General features: G+C 42.1%; 1 protein-coding gene and 1 pseudogene across 10 annotated transcripts in view; one reads left to right on the top strand and one right to left on the bottom strand.

Annotated features, from left to right (window-relative positions):
• Positions 1 to 22989, top strand: part of UBAP2 (ubiquitin associated protein 2) — a 138163-nt gene that overhangs the window by 55511 nt on the left and 59663 nt on the right. For 5 of the 9 annotated variants that reach the window (XM_084505039.1, XM_084505037.1, XM_084505034.1 and 2 more), the window contains 11 exons: positions 303 to 492; positions 1204 to 1417; positions 2821 to 3095; positions 3607 to 3779; positions 4841 to 5051; positions 6229 to 6268; positions 8879 to 9062; positions 11750 to 11816; positions 13097 to 13292; positions 14538 to 14629; positions 15488 to 15538. In XM_084505039.1, coding sequence (XP_084361165.1) covers positions 303 to 492; positions 1204 to 1417; positions 2821 to 3095; positions 3607 to 3779; positions 4841 to 5051; positions 6229 to 6268; positions 8879 to 9062; positions 11750 to 11816; positions 13097 to 13292; positions 14538 to 14629; positions 15488 to 15538 — 1693 coding nt within the window. The remainder of the gene's footprint in view (positions 1 to 302; positions 493 to 1203; positions 1418 to 2820; positions 3096 to 3606; positions 3780 to 4840; positions 5052 to 6228; positions 6269 to 8878; positions 9063 to 11749; positions 11817 to 13096; positions 13293 to 14537; positions 14630 to 15487; positions 15539 to 22989) is intronic. The other 4 variants (XM_084505040.1, XM_084505036.1, XM_084505038.1 and 1 more) reach the window with 1 other exon arrangement.
• On the bottom strand, positions 20353 to 22974 carry LOC311426598 (interferon pseudogene; annotated as a pseudogene). Its single transcript has 2 exons — positions 22553 to 22974; positions 20353 to 20995 (listed from the first exon to the last, which is right to left on the bottom strand). The product of its transcript is annotated as an interferon pseudogene (transcript).

Here is a 22989-nt window from a genome sequence, read left to right as displayed (position 1 = left end):
AGGTTATCTATGTGATATGTGATGCTACAAAAGTTGATGATCTTCTCAGAAAGAGTGCAAAGGTAATTTCGACTGTAACTGTAGATTATAACTAGGTGTCAGCTAGCAGGATTTTTCTTCCCAGTGACAGCCTCTGTTCTTCCTGTTTGTATGGCAGGCAAGCAATATTTTTAAAAGCTATTGATCAGTATTAGTTCTATTGCTGGTGTAGCAACTTCTATCTAATATTGTTACTGCTTTCTTCAGTTTCAGCACAGCCATATCATCATGTTTAATCTAGCCAAACTTTACTTCTCTTACAGCATTGATTTGGTAACATTGCTTCAAAAGCCTGTGACAGCCACTCAAGAGACAGAAAGCAACTCATTTGAGGCTCCCCAGCAGCAGACCTTTGGCCAAGCCCTAGTCTTCACAAATTCTCAGCACAGCAACCAGATGGCATCAGGAACTGGCAATTCCAGTGCTGTAAACTCCTATTCTCCTCAGAGCCTGGTAAAATTATCTTATTCTTTGAGTGCCCTTCATGAGGAAATACTTCAGGTTAAGCAGCTTTTCCAGTACTGGTCACTTCATGAAATGTTTCAGTATTAGTAAAATTCTGTCCCAAATGCTAAAGCAATGGGATTAATAGCCTCTCTCACACATACAAGGTTTTTTTGTTTTTGCCAGGCAGTTGTTTCTTGGTTTACATGAAGTACTTCTATTATTTTTTTCTTTGTGGGGAACAGGCATGTTTACTGTATGCTGATTTAGGATTGAGTCCTTGGTTTGTAGTAGAGAGTTCTATGCCAGAGAACTGTGATGTGACATTTCCAAGCACATATCTGACTGCTTTTTGTGGAAACATGACTATTTCTGAGTTTTCTAGAGTTATGAAAAAGGCTTCCCTTGTTTAATGATTATGAGAGTTAAAATTGGGCACTTGTATTCTTTGACAATCTGTTCAGCTATTAGTAATTAAATGTTTTTGGGATGTGTGAACTCAAGAAAATCAATATTGTTGCAATCAGTTTTGAAAGTTTATTAGTGATAACAAGATCTGGCCATGTGTTACATTTGAATTTTTCATTTGTCATTTATTAGTAATCTAGGGCTGAAGAGGTTTCAGTTGTTGCCAAATAGCAGCTGTAGGCACTGACCTTATTATTATTTTCAAGTTATGTATTCTTTAAGTCTACTTTTTTTTTCCTTCTCTTTTGATAGTCTGCGGTTCTTTGTTCTGGCTTTGGAGAACTTGGATCCTCTAAATTGGCAAATTCTACTGGATCCCAAATCTTGGACCAATTGAAATCTCCGGGTTTGGGTCAATTTACCTCTCAACAAAACAATAGTAGCTCTACCACCACTACCACAACTACCACATCGTCTTGGGATCTAAAACCACCTATTACTCAGTCCTCAGTCCTTAGTCAGTTTGGTAAGTGCTTTCACATAATCTCTCTATTAGTCTGTAAAATTTCTTAATGCCAATGACAGTTTAAAATGGCCTTGATGAAAAGCTTTTAAAAAATGCAATTCTAATAATAAAATTGGTTACAAGGTCGAAGTTAAGTTTATCTGCTAGTAGTAGATGTTACAAATATATCACAAACTAAATTTTGATGGACTTAAGCGTATCTGTAGAGTCTTCAGAAGCTGTACAGCCTTCACGTACTGACATCTTTGGTTTGGTGCGCCTGTCTATTTAAGTGAAACTTCGATGTAACTTCATTCTCAGCAAATCCTGGAAGATAAATATTTTAGTCTTTGTGCCTGTGCTGCTTCTAGCTGAATACATGTGTAATGTAACATATACTTTGTCTTTTTCCATTTTTTTTCCTGTTAAAACTCTTACATGAGTTTCGAATGAGTACTACATAATTGCTTCATAATGTGCATCATATCTCCTTGTGTGAAGTCTGCATGTGCTCAGAATGATGCAGATTACTCATTTTGTCTTTTTGTAATTGGGTGGATTTTTCATTTAATTTCATTTAATTAAGTACAGTTGGCAGGAACAGTGGTGAACATGATAGGAGGTTGTTCTTTGCAGTTCAGTTTGTAGCAGTGTTCTCACTAGAAAGAATGATAGCTCTTGTATCTATCTCATGTATGTGTGCGTTTCCAAATAGGTAAGTAGCCAATTTGATAGCAGTTGTAATCTTTTACATGCAGTAATCCTGAAAAAAATGTTTATATGCATTTCAAGCTGCTTTCTAATGTTCTTTGCCAAGTGAAGAAAAAAAACCAAAACCTTCAGACTGTGGGTGTTGTGGATCTCTTACGGTTGATGGCCAGTGCTCCAAGCTGTTGTTCGGCTTTCACATCTGAAAATTGTGAAAGAGAAGGAAATGGGGAAAAAAGTGCTTATGTCCAGTGTGTCCTGACTTTCTGAAAGATGGAGATGGTAGATGAATTCTTCCTGGTGTTGAAAGTCTTCACCTTTGTGGGGCAGGAAATCATAACTCATAACACATCTAAATTGCAACTCCAAACACCTCGAAAGTTATCACAGTTTATTAGCACAGTTAATTGCAGTGACAATGAAGCTTGCCATGTTTGACTAAAATAATCCACAAGCTTTTTGATGCCTAATGTGTAATATTATGTGGCTATTATTTTTAAAGAAAGCTAAATAATGCTTGATGAAAAGTGTTCATTTAAGATAGGGAGTATCAAATATTGGCATTGTTATTGCAGTGGTAATGTTCTACATGGAACTTGTGTGGTGCACGCACTAGAAAATAATAGCTGTCAAGTGTGTCAGTTCACTCAGATTCTTCCATGTAGAGCAGAGTTTAATGATTTAATTTGATTTTTCTTTTTCCAACTGCTGACCAGACTTCAAATCCCAGCCTGAACCATCCCCAGTCCTGAGCCAGCTGACCCAGCGACAGCAGCAACAAACACAGGCAGTCCCTGTTCCTCCTCCTGGGCTTGAGTCCTTCTCCTCCCAGGTGAAACTCCGAGAGCAATCCCCGGTAGACACCTCTACAGCTGTCAGCAAAATGTTACAGCTGCCCAGTATATCTATGGAGAACCAGGCAGTGACTGCCCATCAGACCCAGCAGAAACAGATAAAACCACCAAAACGAAGGATAACTCCAGCATCCAAGGTGGGTAATTTGGTGGTGCCAAGTACTTAATCATTACATGTAAGTTTCTAGGGAGAAGAGGGGCAAAGACCATCATATGTTTTCTGTTTGTAGAGTAGGGAAATCTAAGCTGGATAGTTCTACAGTCCAAAATACAATGATGTCTTTTCCAAGCACACATCTGATTGTTCTGTGTGGAAAATGACTGCTGAGTGATTTTGGATTGACTTAAGTGGCTGCAAGTTGAATGTTGGGTGAAGGGGGGTGGGCATGGGTGATGGCTGTGTATTGCAAAATACAATGGATAACACTTTCAGCCCCAGATCAGAGCACAGAATCAATAAATGAATTTCAGATTACAAGAATTGAATTAATTTATGTGATGTACACTGGGGCTTTTGACAGATGTAATTAAGAGGAAAGATTTAGGCAGTAACTGAAGAAACATGTAGTTATGGGAGGTGAGTGTCAGTCACTGGTACATCTAATACAAATAATACACAGAAAGGAATTGTCTTTTTTCCCCTTTAAGATTCCTGCTTCTGCAGTGGAGATGCCTGGATCAGCTGATGTGACAGGGTTAAATGTTCAGTTTGGAGCTCTTGAGTTTGGATCAGAGCCTGCACTCCCAGAGTTTGGATCAACTTCAAGCAGTGAGAATACCAGCCAGGCGACCAACAATAGCTTGTACTCAAAATCTGTAAAGTACGTGTGAGTTCCCCTTGTGCCTTCTGAAATGTCCTCTCTAGGGATCAAGTTTGTGCAAAATAGTTACTGTGTAATGGGAGGGGGAAATAGGGTGGATTGTAAGGCTGTGTTTTCTGTGGATGGCATGTTAAAAGAAGTCTCTCTTCTAATGACAATCAAAACCTTCTGGACGGGTTGATTTGAAGCTGCAGATGACACAAATGGAAAGAACCTTAAAGCAAGCTACCTTTTATAGAATTGCTTCCTCATGTTTGTCATGATTTTTAAATTTGCCAGGGGGTTTGTTCCTTACAACTTCAGTTTTTCTGCTTTTGTTCCAGTAGAGATGAACCTTGTGCCATAGCTGTGTGTTAGTAGATTGGCACCAGACTGCAGATCTGATGCTCCTATAGAATGAGAAAAGAAGCCAAGCTTTTCAGTCTGCAGAAGCTTTTACTGAAATGCTAAAGCAGGCGATGATAAAGACAAATGTGTCAATAACCCTTTCTTTTCCTTACTGTTAGCTTTCTACTTTTAGCTTTCAGTAGAAAGCTTCCTGAAGTTTATTCAGAAACACTAGTAAAAATGAACTTCTACATTCATTTCTAGTTTCATAAATGCTGTTTATAAACTAAACCCTTTGCATGTTTTATTTTTTTTTTTACTCTTTGCATATTGTGTTAGACTGCTACTCTCATGTTAGATTTCTATTCTAAGAAGACTAGATGTTTATCATACTCTGGCCTTCATGGGTCTAGTTGACTAACAAAGAGGTTATGATCATTAATTTATCCTTTGAGAGGATGGAAATAAGTTGACTGACAAATGTGTATAAAGTATTGAATTGGTTGGGCTTACAGGAGGAAGGTGAACGGTGCTTAAAGCAGATGGTGGTTTTGAAGTGATTACTGGGGACCAAAGCAAAATTGTATTTAGTCATGATTTTTTCTAATATAAATAGTGTAAATTTGACTGTTTTAGCTTAGTAAGTTTTAGATAACTGTGTAGGAGCTGATATTTTCACGAAGGTGTTTGATATCTCATTTACCATTGTGGTAAATAACTTTTACTTTTTCCAGTGATCCTTTGAATACCTCTTTGCCAATATCCAATACAGTACAGGAGTCCACCTACACAACCTCTGCCATCACCTCTTCCAGCCTGACCTGCTCATCCCAGAGCACTAGCCCGGTAACAACAACTTCTTCCTATGAACAGACTTCTGTGCATAGTAGAATAGCGTACCAAAGCTCCATGGCTTCATCTGAACCACCCCCTGTTGCAGTTACGGTGAGTGAACTTCAGCAATAAGACCTAGAAAAAGGTAAAATGATCTTACCTGCTTTAGGCTCGTATAACCCTGCTATGTCTATGCTTTCAACCAAGCCAAGTGGTTTCTTCAATTCCCAAGCCCACCCTGTTATTTGTGCTTTCCTTTCCTATTGTGTAGCCATTTTGGGCTATCCTGTATTTGGGATGAAAGAGCCTCTGATTTTATGGGTCTTGACATCTAAAATGGCTGTCTGACCTTTTTTCTTAGTAACACTTTAATATTTCAGTTGAATTTCCTTCCCCGAAGCTTAGCTTTTAAAAAAGGAACTCACTCTCTATATAAATATTAGTCATGGTATTTTGCCATAACTTGACGGTTTCTATCCAAAGGCATATAATTCCTTAAATTTATAAGGAATCTATCAAATAGATCTCAAATGCTTTTTGGCCCCTCCAGCATTATTCTTTTGTTGGATTTAAACACCAATAGGAATTAGTGTTGTTTTATTTTAAAAGGATAGGGTGAGATCTGATCTAGGATAGGTGATCTCTTGGGAGATACTTAAAAGCACCTACTCTTTGTGCGTGGAACTTAGGTTTGTTTAAAGAGAATTTATTGAATGTTTAAGGAACTTGTGAGAGTTTGTAAGTTTATTTACTTCTGGCCTTTGTTATGTAATGGCTCAGTCACACTTGTCTTCTGCACTAGCTCGTATGTACTGGTGAGGATCAAGCGTAGACTATCCACTTCTGTACTCCAGCGTTATCCAAAAAACAACTGGTGCTTCTCAAGTCTTATCTTTCAATGGAAAAAAATTGGCGTCTGTGTAACTTGGATAGTTAAAATTGTGAGTTGCATTAGATCAAAAGCACAACCATTTCCTATATGTTAATGCAATCCTTTCTTTCATATTGGTGTGAACCTGAAGTTTGTTATATACAGTACATGGGAAGGTCTCCTGATGATGGGTGTAGTATGGGCAGTGTATGGGATTCTGTATGTTCAGGACACCTTGCACTTGAGAACTTTATTATGTGGTTTTGTTAAAGGCACTAAAAAGCTAATTTTCTGCCTTTTTTCTTTTTCAATTTAGAACAAATATAGAATTTTGCATGAAGCATGTTAAATGTGTGATTCATTTGGAAAATACAATATCCCTCTGAGATGATTTATTCATTTCTCATTTGTTTACAGAATGGGCACAGTGGTGTTAGAACACAGACAGCTCTTGACAGTAAGTTTACAAAGCTTGGATGTGTACAGGACTCTTTCTAATCTTTCATTATAACTTGGTATGTGCATGATTGTAGCAAAGACATCTGGTTTGAGGTTTTGTATAGTTCTCTGACTAATTGTTGGCTGATCAATGAGAGTTCATTTTGTACTTGCACAGGATGTACTGCTTGCTTATTGGAGAAAACTGAAATAGGGAAGCAGCTCTACCGAATCTAGACCCAGTGTGTGTAACGCTGAGCAGTCTTAAGCATTAGAAAAGCTGCTTTGCTGCTGCTTTTTTTCCTTTCTGGATTTCTCTACTGCAAATTATTTAACATACAATTCCTTATACATTCTTCCAGCTCTTGTTTGGAAAGTCGTAATCAGAATTTAGTGATAATGAAACAGTCACATTCTTCGAAAGCACCTCTTGCTGGTGAAGGGAATAAGGGTGACTAACATGCTCCCTCTGCTGGGTTGCTTGCTGTCTTACAGTAGAGTAACAATAATACATTGTTGGCTCTGTTACTATTCTCTTCATCTTGGCCATTTTTTTTTGTGTGTGGTACTTTACTTGTAGCACCCCAGTAGCTCTCTTCCCAGAGTCAAAATAATTTAAATCTAGTTTTCACTCTTCTTGACTTATATTCTGGTTTATGGAAGTTTCCAGCAGCTTGAATTAAAAGCTTTTGGAATTCCAACACTTCAGTTTTAACTCTATCTATCTTTTAAACCTCTGAGGTATGTCAGCAGCAGGACAGCTTTTTTTTTTTATATATTTCTGAGTACCAAGAACCTGAGTATTCAGACCTACGAACTGTTTTGTTAATGCCAAGTTCTGTTTAAGTGAGCATGAGGAAGGGTATATGCCTAAAGAGTTACTTATTAAAGATTGTAATGTATAGAACAGCTTTTCAAATAGAAAATTTATTTACTCTTACGTATAGAATTCATAATTTTGGAAATTCACTATGGGATTGGTCTTTTTTCTATGAAAAACAAACATCTGAGAATTTCTAATATTTTTAAATTATTGTTCACCGTTTTTATTAGTCCCTTTTTCTATGCTGGTTCCCTTTGACAACATTTTTGTTTTTTCCTCTATCTCAGGCCCATAAACCAGAATCAGTCTTCTACTGTGTATCTATTTCATGTGTCCAAACTATTTTGAAGTTCTGTTTTTGTAAACATATGAAAGCACTGGCTGTTTTCCTTCTGTATATGCCACTAATATCCTTAGTTGGTCATCTTTCATCTTTCCTACTGCTGCTCTTTAATGTCCAGGGTTTATCCTTCCTAAACATGTGGCTGTTCAGAAGATGCTTGGATTATAGTTCTACCGTCCTATTTGTCTTGTGGTTTTCTTTTTGTCTGGCACATCATGTTCAGGCATTGTTAAAATGAAGACCTTTATGCTGGGGTTATCTACTTTGATTTCAAGGAGTGAATCCTGACCTAATTGTATTGAGAGTTATAAGTGGTGTTTACTTATTTTTATATGAATATTTCCAGGATGTATCAGGTGATACAGATTTGTTCTTCATAGCTACGTTTTTGCCACTTGAATTTCCTTTGTCAGTTACACATATGCTTATGGCCAAGGTCAAGACCTCATAATTTCTGTTTGCATAGCAGCTGATCCAGCAACCTGGCTTCTCTCATTTAGGGAGAAAACAATTAATGTGAACAGTGATGCTTAACTTCTAAGCAGACTCTTGTTTGGTGAGCATTCTGACTGTCTGACTTCACACACATTCCAAGATAGCAGTGATCCACCGGGTGGTGATCTTCAGTGTTGTATTAAAGCATGGCCCAGCGTAAGGCAGGGCTCAACTTTTTCTGAGATTTATTGGTGTGCATGTTTGTCTAATTCTGTGCATTATCCTCCCTCAGAGGGCAAGAGATAGCAGTGTATAGAAACAAATGGAGGAATTGTTTTGTGTCTTGTTTAAGTACAGTGTTCCTTTGGAAAGGTGAATTGGTGGTAAACAAATTCTATTACAAAGCTAAAAAGTAGTAATAATGTTAACCAGCCTTTGTTATCTAGATCAAATAAACTAAGGCTATATTTGTCAACTCATTGAACATGCTTAATGCTGTGCTCAATTGCAGCATTTTATTTTAATGCATTATACGTTTGAGTCAGTACTGCAAACGGATTGGTTTTATGTGCCCTTTGTACCCCAGCAATACAAATCTCAGCTGTCAGTGGTGCAGTGTAGGTTGGAGTGGAGAATTGGAGTTGTAGGTAAACTTTGCAGTGCTTTGAAGAGTGCAAACACATTCAGTTTGCAGAAAGGGATTGAAGTCAAATGCAAAGAATCTTGAAATGAGGATGGACTGAAGAGCAAAAGCTAATAATCAGATACTGGGAGGTAAAGCATAGAAGACTAGTTTACTACATGTGTAGCAGTAACTATTATAATTTTGTAAGTGAAGAGCTTAAAGAGAAATTCATAGTTCTGGTGCCATCTGACTTCCTTAATAGCCAGATTCTTAACACTGTTTCTTGTTCTTAACAACCAGATTTTTGTAAACCAAGGGTAGAATATGTAGCGTTCCTGAATCCAGCTTGGGAGTCAGGTATGCTGGAATTTGTCTCTGAATGCATCTTTTCAACTCATTGCAGCTACTTCATCAGTTCCAGTGTCTAAGACAGAGCCTTCTCCCTCACTACCTTCTGCTGGTTCTATGCCTAGTGTGGTGTCCACCACTGCTTCGCTTCTGCCTTCAGCATCGCAGCACGTGGCAACGTTGCCCAGCTTGCCTCAGTCCAGTGACTTGGCCAGCAGCTCACTTTCCCAGTTAAGCAGGTACGGTAGGAGTTGGGGTGACCTGTGAAGGGAGTAATGTTCTGGGGAAAGGGCAAATATAAGGGTGGCTGGCACTGGGGCTATCAGCTATCACGGTCCCCTTTTTTGGCAGTACCTGGAATTCTGAAAGATCCAGAAGAGGATGTTTCTGTTTGCAAAGTAATGTTGGGGCAGTGCTGCCCTCAAATTTTTATGGCATATAAACACCTCTGTTTTTCAAGGGGCTATTGCTTCAATCATACCAGCTAAATTAGCTAGTTCTATTTCCCCCATTTTGCTTTCCCTACTTTGTGCAGTATCTGGACAAACACACTGCTTTACATTTGAAGTCATTGCTTTAAGAGTTCACTTTCTCCCCGATTTTGAAGTACTGTAGTTTCATTTCACAGAATCACAGAATTTCTAGGTTGGAAGAGATCTCAAGATCATCGAGTCCAACCTCTGACCTAACACTAACAGTCCCCACTAAACCATATCCCTAAGCTCTACATCTAAACGTCTTTTAAAAACTTCCAGGGATGGTGACTCCACCACTTCCCTGGGCAGCCTGTTCCAGTGTCTAACAACCCTTTCAGTAAAGAAGTTCTTCCTAACATCTAACCTAAAACTCCCCTGGCTCAACTTTAGCCCATTCCCCCTCGTCCTGTCACCAGGCACGTGGGAGAACAGGCCAGCCCCCACCTCGCTACAGCCTCCTTTGAGGTACCTATAGAGAGCAATAAGGTCGCTACTGAGCCTCTTCTTCTCCAGGCTGAACAAACCCAGCTCACTTCTTTTTTTACACTTGTTTTTTCTCAAAATTAAAAAAATATCTGTAAGGACAGTGTGTGTCTCTACTTTCTAAGACATTTCCATAAGACACATTGAAACGTCTGGTTCCTGGAAGTTCCTTCAGCACAGTTCAGCTCATTTACTCTTTAATATTTCTGTCCCTGTTACTTGAGCTTTGTCCTCCAGTAGGTGACATTCTGGGGTTGTACTGACTTGTTAGCTTTCTAATGCTCACCTTTGTATGGTGTTTGTTAATACTAGAAACTAATTTGATGGGATATCACAGTTTTATTTCTGTTTTCCAGCTGGGGTACAGTCGATTCTTTCGTACTAGCATTTTCTGTTGAATATGATGGTAAATGCGGCAGCTAACCAGAATTATTCCATTCATATTAGAAAAATTCTCTTCACATTTGTTGAAAATCTGTGCATGTTGATAGAAACTTTAGTTGGAGGATTGTTAACTGTTGGACAGATACTGAGTGTCATGACAAGATGTTGCCTGAACTCCAGGCATGTCTGACTTCGTTGTGCTGGCAGCTGTTGTCTGAGTCCCTGCCATAGGTCAGATAATGAATAAATGAAGGCTTCTTACAAGGGAAGGGTGGGCAAGGAGATGGTTTAAAACTGTATGCTGGACTCAGTCATTTCTTGCTGCCTGAAGTGGTGTCATCCTATTTTCTCCAGATGGGGAATAGTTTTAAAGGCTTGAAGAAAAATTAATCTGTTGAAACTGCCAAGATTTATTGTGGCCCAGCACCTTGAAGAGCTTGTGACAGAAGTCTTTGCCCTTAAATTAGGGCATATGATTTAGTCCAGAGTTTTGTTAAAAATACTGCTCTGTTTTCTTGTGGCTATTTCCATGGAGAATATTAAAATACATGTTGTTACTAGGATCTTTCTTGCTTCTGATTCACATCATGAGCTATTTGAACACCAAACCATACATGCTTTGTATGGCTTTGTTTGGCTTTGTTCAGTGTTCATTTGGTTATTTTGCTTATTCCTATTGTACTTTCATGTGTTTTTGACCTTGAATGTAAGGTAGAACTTGTAAGCGTAAAAGTTTGAGAACCAGTTCATGACTTTTCAAGGAGACATTTAAAGAGCACTGAATTACAAATAAATGTTGGTGCTGCTGTTACTGCCTCAAATTCACAGGCCTGGTCAGCTAGGGAAAGAAGTGATGCTAATGCAGAGCTGCTTCCTGAAATCAAGTTATCTGCAGATGTTTTTCATCAGTGTATTCCTTATTCTCAAATTTTACAGTATGTGTAAAACTGAACTGATTGTTCTGATTCATCTTCTGAATAAGGAAAAGGTTTTTAGGTGTTGTAGTGGTGATATGATTAAAGTACTAGATTTTCTGTAGTAGTATGTCTAATTTTCCTGCTTTCATAGATGGTATTTGTTTATTTTTATTTTTTTGAGCCTTGCCTTTTGTAGAGAGTATGGAGACTGTTGGCAGAGTTACAGAGCACGTACCTTACAGTTAGTTAGCAGGACTAAAGAAATGCAGGTTAAAACATGAAAAGCGGTGAATCAAATGAAAGCACTGCCTCACGTAGCACCTGTCCCCTCTGAAACCAATCAGCAGTTGCTCAGGGAAAGAATAAGAAACAATCCATGAGTTATGTGGAACTCTCTGGTGTATTCTGGTTTTGGAATTTACATGACTTGGAAGCGTTGTATAATTGCTGAAACTTGTTTTTTCTAAAAATGTAGTAAACTGATAATTAGAAATGATTGGTGTTTATCATGTTTCTTGTTATTAATATTTTTTCTAATTTCTATTAAAAAGTAAGTAGTCAGATATTTAAAGAAAAATTGCCTGTAGGGGTGTGTGTGTGCACATACAGTGTGTATGTGGTTTGTTCTAGGATAAATTGTGTTAATTCTTCGCAATTTCTTTCTAGCTCCCTTTCCAATCATCAGAGCAGCCTCTCCCCTGCCTCAGTGTTGTCTTCAAGCACATCACATGCAGTAAGTCCTGTTTGTATTTCAACAGATGTTTGGCATATAGTCAGTGTTAATCTGATGATTAAGACCCTCTCTTAAAGTTCATTGTGTCCCAGTACACCAAGAACTCAAAGAGGTTTATCTCAGGAGAGAAGGAATGCTAGCCCTCTAGTGGTAAAAAGATAGTCGTTACTACTTGTGATTCGTACTAGATCAAGAATTCAATATTTGAGACTGGCCAGTTGTACAGCTGCAGAGAACATTTTTGTGCCAGGAAGAGGAGATGGAGTAAAGAGAATTTCTTGCAGCAAGTGTGTTAAAAATAGAATTGGCTGTCTGAAACATCTTCAAAAGGTGGAGTGTTAGCAATCTACAGTGGAGAGGTTAGCAGGCAAATTGTGGGGTGATGGAACAATATATATCATGACAAATGCTTCATGACAGATTATACTGGAGGTTACAATGTGACATTGTTGTCATGTGAGTAATTTGAGTGAGGCAAATGGTATCAAATACAGTGCTGTAGGTGAGGTTACACAAATGGAAGCCAGACACTGCTTTATTCTGTGGCAGTGTACTTCTGTACAGTCCCAGTTAGAGTGTGCCAATAGGCTTCTGCTCTTTATCCGTGTATTTTTAGTTTGTAGTGCTTCATCCTGACTGAATTCGTAACTTGAAAATTCACATTTAGGCAAATGTCCTTCTTACCTGTTGTGGGAGCTGTTTTAGCTTCTGTGTATTGATGACACTTTTGCAAGTGTGATCAGCTTGTACAGTAAAGGCACTGTATTGTGCTGGATTAAAACCAGGAACTCCTTTATGCTCATGTGTTCCTGTAATGTATCTGATCTGGGGTGGATTACCACGTTGAATTTGTTGTGGGGCATTGCAGTTGTAATATTTTAAATTCCACAAAGTGCATTCAGGAAATGACAATAGCAGAATCTTGTACTCTGGAAAACATTGTCTTCTGGGAGAATATAGTTTAGTTTATATAATAAGAACTAGCTTAAATGAGTAAACAGTCAAAGGGCAAAAAATAATGCAATGGAAGGACATTTGAGTTTTTGCAATACAATTCTGTGATGATATAGCTGCTTATTTTAAACTTTCATGTAATTTTCTTTGAATACTTAAAAATGACAAGCATGCGACTTAGTTGCTTGCTTGGTACATAAATAATGCATATACTATCAAACATTCTCTTGCATGAGCTGCTGTTACTTAAAAGATTTTTTTTCCACAGCATCTTCCACTGTGGTTTATATGCTCTGTGATCCTCATTCTTTTTGTCTCCTTTCTAGCACACTAGTGTTGAGAACACAACTTCGCTCCAGCCCTCAACAACCTTTTCAACTGCTTCAACCTCAGCCACTAGCACCACCTCTTCGGTTGTCAGCATGGCAAGCAGTATGAACACTACAAACAGCCTTGGCCTGAGCGTTACCAGTGTGTCTATACCAGCTGCTACCACACGGGCAGCTCCCTTAGTGTCTTCAGGTTCGCAATATTAACAGATCACATGGATAGACAGAGGACTTCAGTCTGCAGGGCTGTCAGTTGAGCATCTCACCAGCAATAACTACGCTAAGAAATCCACACTCCTGACTAGCATTTTCAGCATGCTTTACTCGCTGGCTTTTAAAATAAAGTTGCCTGCTTTTGTGTATTTGAAGTATTTGTTAGGGTGTGATGTGGCATTTATATAGCACATCCTATGTCCAAAGAGCTTTATAAATAGACACCAGAGCAGTTCTTGCTTCAAGTTTTGGACTAGAAGACTTGTCCAGTTTGTATTCCAGGTTATCATCTGCTCTTGGCTGTCAGTTCACATTAGCTTTCCTTTCAGTCTTCTCTGTGACTGGAATTCATTTGGCAGTATCAAAGTATACTGCAGTGTCCTCATTATCATGTGTCACGTCCCTGCTGCCACATCTGCAGAGAGGAAAAAAGCTGTCTGATATGTGGGTTATTCCACAGCAATAATCACTTCTTCCAAAGCAAACACTGACAGAGAAGGTGGGGAGGCTTCTTCCACTGAAGTGGAAGCAATGCTCTATTTCTCTGTTGCTTTTCTAATCAATGTAATCTGCTAAAAGGAAATTCTGTGGAGGGAAGTGAATGATATAAATATTAAGATCAAACTAAAATGCACGAGAATTTCTCATTTCCTATTCTCACTCTTTGTAAATGAAGCATATGACTGGCCAAAGTGCCTTTTTACCCTTCTGCTTCCTAGCTCTGCTTCATAGAGGCACCTGAGACTGTCTCCATTTTCTTTATTTTCCCAAATGCAATAAGTAACCCACAAAAAGTATACTGGCAATATTTAGTGCTTTCTGGTCTGTTGCTGACAGCAAGGGGGAAATGTGTTGACAGGGCAGAAAATGAAACAAAATGATTTGCTCTCAGATCAAGACCAATGCCTGTTTTACCTTCAGGAGTGGACCAAGGAAAGAAGTTCCTCTAATTCCTGTAATCCACTCAAAGTAAATGACAAAATTGGACTGTTTTCTGCAGGGACTGTTTCCAATTTGAAGTAGTCTGCTTTCTCTTCCTTTAGATATGGTTCAACTTTTCAGGCTATTTTGAGCATTTTCATCAATTAGCACTAAATTTTTCTGTGTAGTTCTGTTCTTTAAAAGCCATGGAAGTGCAGCTGCCAGGGCTCATGAGCTATGTTGTCTCGGTGCTGAAGCCTTTTTTCTAAAGGCTTGTTAAAGTGTCTGTATTTTGGTTCTACAGGCAAAGCTCCCCCAAATCTGCCCCAAGGTGTACCGCCCTTGTTGCATAACCAGTATATTGTGGGACCTGGAGGACTTCTGCCTGCCTACCCAGTAAGCAATTTAATTGTACCTGTCCTTGTTTACTTAAACCTTGGTGCAAGTGGGCCCTCCAGACCTGCTGCTGTCTATGCCAAGGCACTTGTGTTGTCATGTATTGCACTTGGAATTCTTCTTCCAAATGCTGAAGAAATGCAGTCTATTCTGTGGGAGTTAAATGTGCACGGAAAATTTCAGAATTGGTGTAGCTGCTGTCAAAGCTGAGCATGTCTTCTGTTATGGTTTTTGGTTGTATAAGGTTTTATGCCTTTCCATTAAATTTAGACTTATTCAGGTTTGTGTTACTGGAATAGACTTGCTGTAGTATTGATTGAACTGTGCCACGTGTCCTGTCTGTCATTGTTTGAAAAGTTGCATGGAGATTTTTGATGTCTGACCAGGATCAACATCTCATTACCTAATTTTTGAATTGGAGACTGTTCTAATTGCTTTTCTTGTTACATTGAATGTGAGGGATGAGTTTTAGTTCACTTGTTTACCTACTCGTTATGTCTTTAATCGTCATACTCTCGGAAAGAGTAATTGCAGAAAAGCCTTTTGCTCCTAAATCTGAATGTCCAGTAGATATTTACTAATTCTTGAATGATACATCTGTAAAAACAGTATTGAAGACCGGACAGTCAAGCTCTCTTCAGAGAACTGCTGTCACCTGAAAACAATATTAAAGTGACAAGTCATTTTAAGCTCTACTAGCCTTACAGATCTACAGTGCTTCACGTTTAAAAAAATACAACATATAGACATACACCTTTAACGTAAGCTTGTCCCAGAGCAAACTGTGTTGAAAGCCCCAAATATGTCAGCATCAGAGAAAAGTGTTATAATGATGTTGTATTTTTATCTGTCTTCAAGCAGATTTATGGTTATGATGATCTCCAGATGCTTCAATCCAGGCTGCCAATGGTAAGTAAATAGCTTGGTTATTTCATTTTAAGCAAGTTGTCTTCAGTATTGATCCTCTGTCCAACACAAATTGCTTTGCTCAGTGGTGATTAAGAGCTTTTCCTTATGTTCTGTTACTTGAATATCCACAAACAGCTTATTTAGGTGATGCAAATGGGTATGGAGAGATTGTTACATTTTGTCCACCTGCAAACTGTCTTTTCAAAGTCTTTTCAAGTCTATATGAAATCTGAGCATGAGCTTCTCCCTTAACAATGGGTGGGCTTGAACAGCGAGGTGTTGTACATAAATTGACAGCTACTGGGAGCATCTAGCAGGTTGTTGAAGCTATTAAAGCTGGAGTTCTTTGCATGCATTGTGGCAACAAATACATCAGTAGGTAAGCTGCAGGAGAGGAAGCACACAATTTTCTTACTTATCTGAATCCAGAATATAAATAACACACCAGAGAAACTTGAATCATAGGTAGTTAAATTCACAGGTAACCTCACCCTCAATGCAGAAAGGTGAGGAGTTGTTTCCTCCTACCCCAAAACTCAGGTAAACAGGTCAGAAAGGTTGGTAGTATGCAACTGAGAGAAATTGAAGGATAGATTGATGCACTGTATCCATAAAGGCGAAACTGGAGCAATGAGCAGTGATCTGGAAAGAGTATTGTTGGATGAAGGCTGTAATTAAGCAAGTCAGTACCAAGTTGTCCATGTGGAATCTGAGGGTTAGCCAAATGGAGTACAGGGATGCCCCAGACAAAACCCTGTCTGTCCACTCATCATTAAAATGAAAGGAAGAGTAGGCCACAAGTGATAATGTAGTTAAGATTTGAAAATGTTCTACAGAAACCACTTAATGATGCAGAAGAACCAGTCTGACAGATAACTGAATTGAGTTAGGAGAAAAAATATGGATGATATCTAATAATAAATACTAAACTGAGGGGGAAGTATTGCCAGAAAAAAATAAAAAGTGAGACCCAAAATAAAGTATCTGGTAATGAAAAACAGGTGGAATATTTACTGTAATGGGCAAATCAAGGCTATGGAAAAAGTACTAGTACTTAGCTTCAGAAGAAGCTTCATACCTGTCAGACAAAGTGGAAAACTGACTGTTCTGTTATTTGTAAGTTGTCCTTATATTCAGCAGAAGACCTTAAATTTAGGTCTAATATAAATAGCACACAATTATTTGGAGATAAGCAATGAATGTTTCTGAAAATCTTTTGTATGAGGATGTCTTAATTTCTAGTAAAAGTTTTTTGAAACCCAAGAAAGTTGCAGTGAGGGCAGATGAAGCCATACTGAGATAAAAGGAAAGACCTAGCTAAATGAAGACCTGGCAGCTTGATATCAGTTTGGGAGAAAGTTACGGGATGGTTGGAAAAATATAGCAGGTGTGTCACACAAATTGAGGTGAAGCTATTAACAAGTAAGAACTACTATAATGAATTAGGAAAATGACAATATTGGTATTAAAGTAAGAACATGCTTGGATCAAAAAAAAAACACAACAAAACAGCCTACTGATAGAACTATGACAGGTCTGTACTGCAAGGAGTATTAGAAGTAGGTTCATAGTTTCACACCAGACACACTCCCCACAGAACAGAATTGCTGACATGTTTGTGATGATGTGAGTTCATTAAAGACAAAGCAGTGAAACTAGAAACATGGGAAGGCTCTCCTCAGCAAGCATGGGTGGAAGAAGTGAGGTGAGGGAGCGAATGTTTGAGCTGTAGCCTGGGTTCAGCGCAGGAGAGCAAGAGGTGTGGGATTTGCTGGGCTGAGGTCAGGGTGCATGCCTGGGGCTGCTGTCACACAGAATGTGTGCTATCCGAGCCTGTGTCTTGGCCAGTGGCTGTTGTTTGCAGGGAGTGTGTTTGGGATCTCCTGCCTCACCCTTACTTACATGGGCGTTGTTCCAAGGTTCTTGCTGGAAAGATGGTGTAGTTGGGTTTTCCCCTGCTATTCCCGTAAAGGCAGAGGATGCTGTTAAAGGAGATGCAGTGGGGATCTGGTGCTATAGGCTCTCTTTTGTGAATAGAGAAAAATGAGTTAGAGAAATAAGGTAGCAGAGAAGAGCAGTTGCTGGAAATGATGCAGCAGCTCCTAAGTGATTTTTGTGATGGTTCAGGCAGGCTGACTCTGAAGTTGAATGTTGAGTAAGAGACAGTGTCCATGTCAGCTTGGATCTTTGGGGGTAACCCCTGCCTGTGGTTGACAAGGAATGGGGTACCTATGCTGTCATGGTGGTATGAGCACATCAGTGAGGCTGCTCTTGTTTCAGGGCAGCACTGGAATTAGTTCAAAGCAGCTGACCCCAGCTGCCAGCGTGGGCTTGGTGGGGGAGAATAAGGCTCGTACTGGGGATCTGTGTGTGGGGCTATGAAAGCACATCTGTCTGTAACCATTCCCTGCTGTGCCTGTTAAACATGTGACTTTGATTAAAAAAAAAAAAAAATATATATATATTTTAGAAGTACTATTATTTTCCCTGTTGTCTGTTTACTTCTGTTTCGAAATAAAGTCAGGCAACTAGATGAATACTCAGTCAAGTTGTAGAGTCCGAGTCAGTTCTTCACAGGGGTTGGCAGACTTGAGTGAAGGATCAGAAGTTCTGAGTGAGTGGTGCAGCAAGTACCACAGGTACATGGTGTGCAGCAGGGTGTTGTGGTTGCTGAAGATGCTGAGGTTGTAGGAGATGAGAAGAGCGAGAGTGAGCTGTGCAAGCTTATGGAGGCTGAGAGAAGCAAAAAGGTGCTGGGTGCATGGGGGTGGTAGTTGCAAGGGTGGGGGGGGAGAGAGAGAGTGAGAATCAGGTTTGGTGAGGATGTGTGTGTAAGTAGATTTAGTTCAACCATTGAGTACTAAATCCACTAAATCCCCACCATTAAGTACTGAATATGTGTGATTCTTTAAGACCTCCAAGTCTTAAAGTCGTGACTCAACGACTTTGCTGGGCAGCTTATTCCAATGATGCCCAACCCTTTCAGTCATGAAATTTCTCCTAATCTCCAGTGTAGACCTCCCCTGGTGAACCCTAAGGCCCTTCTCCCTCTTAGTGCTTTGGAGAAGAGCCCTGTTCTCTCTCTTGGCTGGTGGAGTGGTGGGTGTTTCTTGTGGTGTTTGCAGGGAGGGATGTGAAAATGGTGGGGAGAAGGTTCTGGAGATGGTTTGCCATAGATGTTTTTTTTTCTATTTCTTGTTTCCCTTTTGACTTTCTGGGGGATGTTTGTGTCATAGCTTCATTGAAATTTCTCTTTCTGCCCAAGCCTTCTTTCGGTTTCCAATCCCAGAGTGTTAGGTTGTCTTCTTTGGACTATTGATGTGTTGCCTGTGGTTTCTGTTGTATATGTTGATGTTTCTATTTGTCTTTTCCAAGTATTGCGAAGGTTGGTTCTTTGATGGAACCTAAGGGAGGTGTCCAGTGTCACCATTGCTTCGTGGTGGTAGTTTGAGAGGAGATGGCTGTGGGTGTAGGTCCTTGGTCCCTGAATATCTCTGTATGAGGAGCTCGTAGAGGCTTAAGTGTTTGAAGCTGCTGTGAGCGTGTAGGAAAGGTGTTTGCTTTGGGAAGAAGAAGGGGCATTTTGCTTCCTTCTTGTACATGGGGCTGATGTTGCCATTCGCATGCCCTCAGGCACCAAGTCGTGTGGTTGTTGCTTTCTGTTCCTTGTGAGCTGTGGCGCCTGGAGAGAAGGAATAGTGCCCATCAGCTGTGTGTATGGCAAGGGTCTTGTAGTGATGCTCGAGTCCTGTTCCCCTTGTTCTTTCTACCACTTGGGAAGAGGTGAAGGATGAGGCTTCCTGAGATTCTAGAATTGTGGGATGGTTTGTGTTGGAAAGTACCTTAAAGTTCACTCTATCCCAACCCGCTACCATGGTCAGGGGCACCTCCCTCCAGAGAAGGTGCCCAAAACCCCATCCAGCCTAGACTAGAGCAGTCACAGGGATGGGGCATCCCCAGCTTCTTTGGGCAGCCTGTGCCATTGCCTCACCACTGTTACAGTAAAGGATTTCTTTGGAACATGTAATGTAAATTTACTCTCTTTTAGTGGAAAGCCAGTATCTGGTGTTCTTTTCCTCCACCCTCATAGAGTGTGTCCCTCCTCACCTTCCTCAGAGGCCGCCCCTAGTTACGGGATGGCCACTACCAGGTCACGTAGCTGCCATGGCTGCAGGAGTGAGGCTGATGTGGGAGGTCTTTGGCAGGATCTTGCACATTTTTGTCCTATGGGATGTCAGTGGTTTTTGAAGAACGGGAGGACGGGATCTGTTGTGCAAAACTATTGCCCTGGGAAAGGTATCAGAAGTCAAGACAATACAAACTATTTCTGTCTGCCCTCATGACCTTGAGTGAGTGACCTGCAGGTCCGAGCAGCACAGCAAGCAGCATGGACACAGACAAATGGTGTGCAGAAGGGTGCTGTAGCCCATCGCCAGTGCATCCATCTGAATGCCAAGTAAGGGTGGCATGGCTTTTCCTTCAGTGCTGCCAGAGCGTGGAGCAGTTGTGGAGGCTCTGGGGAAGAGGATTAGGGGCTGGCTCCAGCATGCTGGAGTAGCCTTCTGGTCGTGACCCATACCAGCTGTGGTGCCAAGAGGGACGGAGAGAAGGGAATAGATGGCCCCATGTTTGTGCCCATGTGTGAGGTTCACTGCGGTCGTGTGTGGAGTTGGGCTGCCCCTTTGGGAGGTTCTGTGCTCTTGAGAAAAGAGCCACTGTTAAAGTTTCTACAAATATGAAGTTAATTTATTTTCAATAAATAATTGAATAAATAGATAAATAGAAGGAAGGGAAGTGTAAGTAAGGAGCTCCTCTTAGCGCATGGTGCGGGTGAGGCGGTGGATGCGCTGGAAGCAGGCGTGAGCCTCGAGGCGGACGTGGTCCCATGCGCAGGGGCTGTAGGTGTGGTTCTGGAGGAAGTGTTGGATGCAGCCGAAGTACTTGTTGATGCTGAGGTGAAGGTTGCGGGGCCCTCGCCTGTGGAGGCGCGTGGCGTCGTCTGGGATGCAGCGCTCGAGGTGGTGGATGTGGTGCTGGAGCTGGTTGAGGAGGTCGTGGCGTGCGGTGTGGAGCCAGTGCGCGGGGGTGCTGGGGCTGCTGAGGGTGTCGAAGAGGTGTTGGAGGAGGTGGAGGGCGGTGTGTGCGGCTTGCTGCGTGTCGTTGGTGTCCAGGAGGGTGTCCGGGAAGGAGCAAGGCGCGTGTTGCTGCGGGCAGGGCTGTGTGGGGCTGGGAGCCATGTCGCGGAGGAGCTGGAGGCTGTCCCAGGTGAAGGTGCTGTCGTGGAGGCGCAGGGGGCTGCAGGAGAAGGCGTTGGCGGGAGGCGTGAGGAGGAGCAGGAGGGCCAGGAGGGCGCTGTAGATGGCTGGTGGTGGTGGGGCTGATGGCCCAGGCACGGTGGCTCTTGGGTTGTGCTGGGCAAGAGCCTGTTGGGGCTGGGTGGTGTTGGTGCTCGGGGTGCTGCCGGGTGTCAAGCTTTATGCAGTGCGGCATCTTCCTTTCCCTTTGTCGCTTTCAGGTCATCGAGGTGCTTTCGGCTGTAGTTTTTCAGTTTTGGTTGGTTGTGGTTTGAGGGGAAGTGCGTTGTTGGGGTTGCCCTGAGCGCGGTGCGCGAGCTGTAGGTCCTTGGCTCGTGTTTTTGTTGGCGTGGTGGGTACTCTGTCCTTAGTGTTTGTGTGGGGGATGTGAAAGTGTTGGGGAGAGGGTGCTGGTGCAGCTGTGCTGCGGATGTGCTTTTCTTAGTGTTTCCCTTTTGGCCTTGAGGGAGAGTAGTTGAGCGTTGGCCAAGAGTGCTCTTCCTTCCGAGGTGCACTTTCCCTATGTCATGGCCTAGTGTGAGGTTTGGGTTTTTTCTTCTTGGTCTTCTTTTGCCCGCGTGTTCCGTTTTTCCTTTCAGCTCAGTTGTTCATTGCAGGTTTCGATGTGTTTCTGGAGTCAGGGGTGTTGTGATCTGCTTGGTGCAAGATCTGCCTTGCTGTAGGCAGGAATTGTTGGGGGAGAGGTGTCCCTTGTGTTCCTGTGCTTGGAGTGTCTGTCTGGATGGAGCTTCCCAAAGGCGTCTGTGCCTTGTCCTTGGTTGGATCACCCGTATGTTGGGTTTGTGTTTGTGTTTTTTTTTTTTTTAGGATGAGGCGGGAGTTTGTGGTAGCATGTCCTGCAAATGAAAGGACCCCCCAGCATCATGGAGTCATTGAGGTTGGGGAGGACCTCGAAGATCATGTAGCTGAACCCTTAAGCTTGTGTGCTTGTCCAGCAGTATCCCTTGCCATGAAGCCCTGAATGTAGGCGTTTCTTGAAGACCTCGAGGGATGGTAGCTCATCAAGTCCATCTTGAAGTGTGTGCAGAGAGGGCACTGCGTTGTCTGTGGTGCTGTGCTTGTGTTGCTGGTTGTATTGGGCTTGTTTTTTGGTCTTTCCCCTTTGTTTTGCTCTTGGTTATTTGTGAAGCAGTAGAAGGGCAAGGAGCTCTTTCCTCTGTCATGGCGTGTAGGCGTTTGTTGGTCCTTGTGGGAAGAAGGCTGTGAAGAAAGCTGTGACTGTGTCAGGAGGCAAGAAGAAGCGTAGAACCATGGTATATGGTGAGTGTGAAGGGGCCCTCCAGGACGGTGTAGTCCAAGTCCTGGGTCCGTGCAGGAGGAGCCCAAAGTGTGTATTTCTGAGAGCCTTGTCCAAGCAGTCCTTGAGCTCCGTGAGCACCTCCCTGTGGAGCGTGTTGCAGTGCCCAGCTACGTTCTCTGTGAAGAAGCTTTTCCGAAGAGGCAGCGTGAGCCTTCCTTGTCCCAGCTCCGTGCCGTTCGCTGGGGTCCTGTGGCTGTCCCCAGAGAGCAGAGCTCAGGGCGTGCCCCTCTGCTCCCCTCGTGAGGGAGCCGCATGCCGGCATGAGGCCTGCTGTTGTTGGCTGAACAAAGTGAGGGACTTGATCCACTGCTCGCACGTCTTGCCCTCTGGACCTCTGCAGGTCTCCGTTTCCCTCGTTTGGAAGTTCTCCAATAGCTTTATGCCCTTGTTTTGTGGTACCCAGAAGTGCAGAGGGTGCTCGAGGTGAGGCTGGCCCAGAGCAGAGTGGGACAGTGCCTTCCCTGGCTGGGCCTGGGGCTGCCTAGGAAATGGCTGGCCCTTTTGTCTGCCAGGGCATGCTGCTGGCTCCTCTTGCACTTGGTGTTGACCCAAAGGCTGAGATGTGTTTCTGTGGGGCCGCTGTCCGGCCTGTGTTCCCCCCGTGTGCCCGTGAAGGCAGGGTTGCCCCGTCCCTGGTGCAGCCCAACGCAGCGCTTGGTCTTGGTGCCCGTGAGGTGGTTGGTGAGTGCCCAGCCCTCTGGTTTGCCAAGAGGTGCGTGCGAGGGCTCTGTGCCCTCGCGGGAGTGCGTGCCTCCTGCGAGTGTAGTGTTGTTGGCTAAGTCACTCGTTCTGCCTTTGAGTCCTGCATCCAGGTTGTTCATGAAGGCACTTGAGAG

This window comes from Aythya ferina (assembly GCF_964211825.1).
Source record: "Aythya ferina genome assembly, chromosome: Z".
Classification (NCBI taxonomy): domain Eukaryota; kingdom Metazoa; phylum Chordata; class Aves; order Anseriformes; family Anatidae; genus Aythya; species Aythya ferina.
Note: the sequence above shows the minus strand (reverse complement) of the source record. Positions and strands in the feature narration are given on the sequence as shown.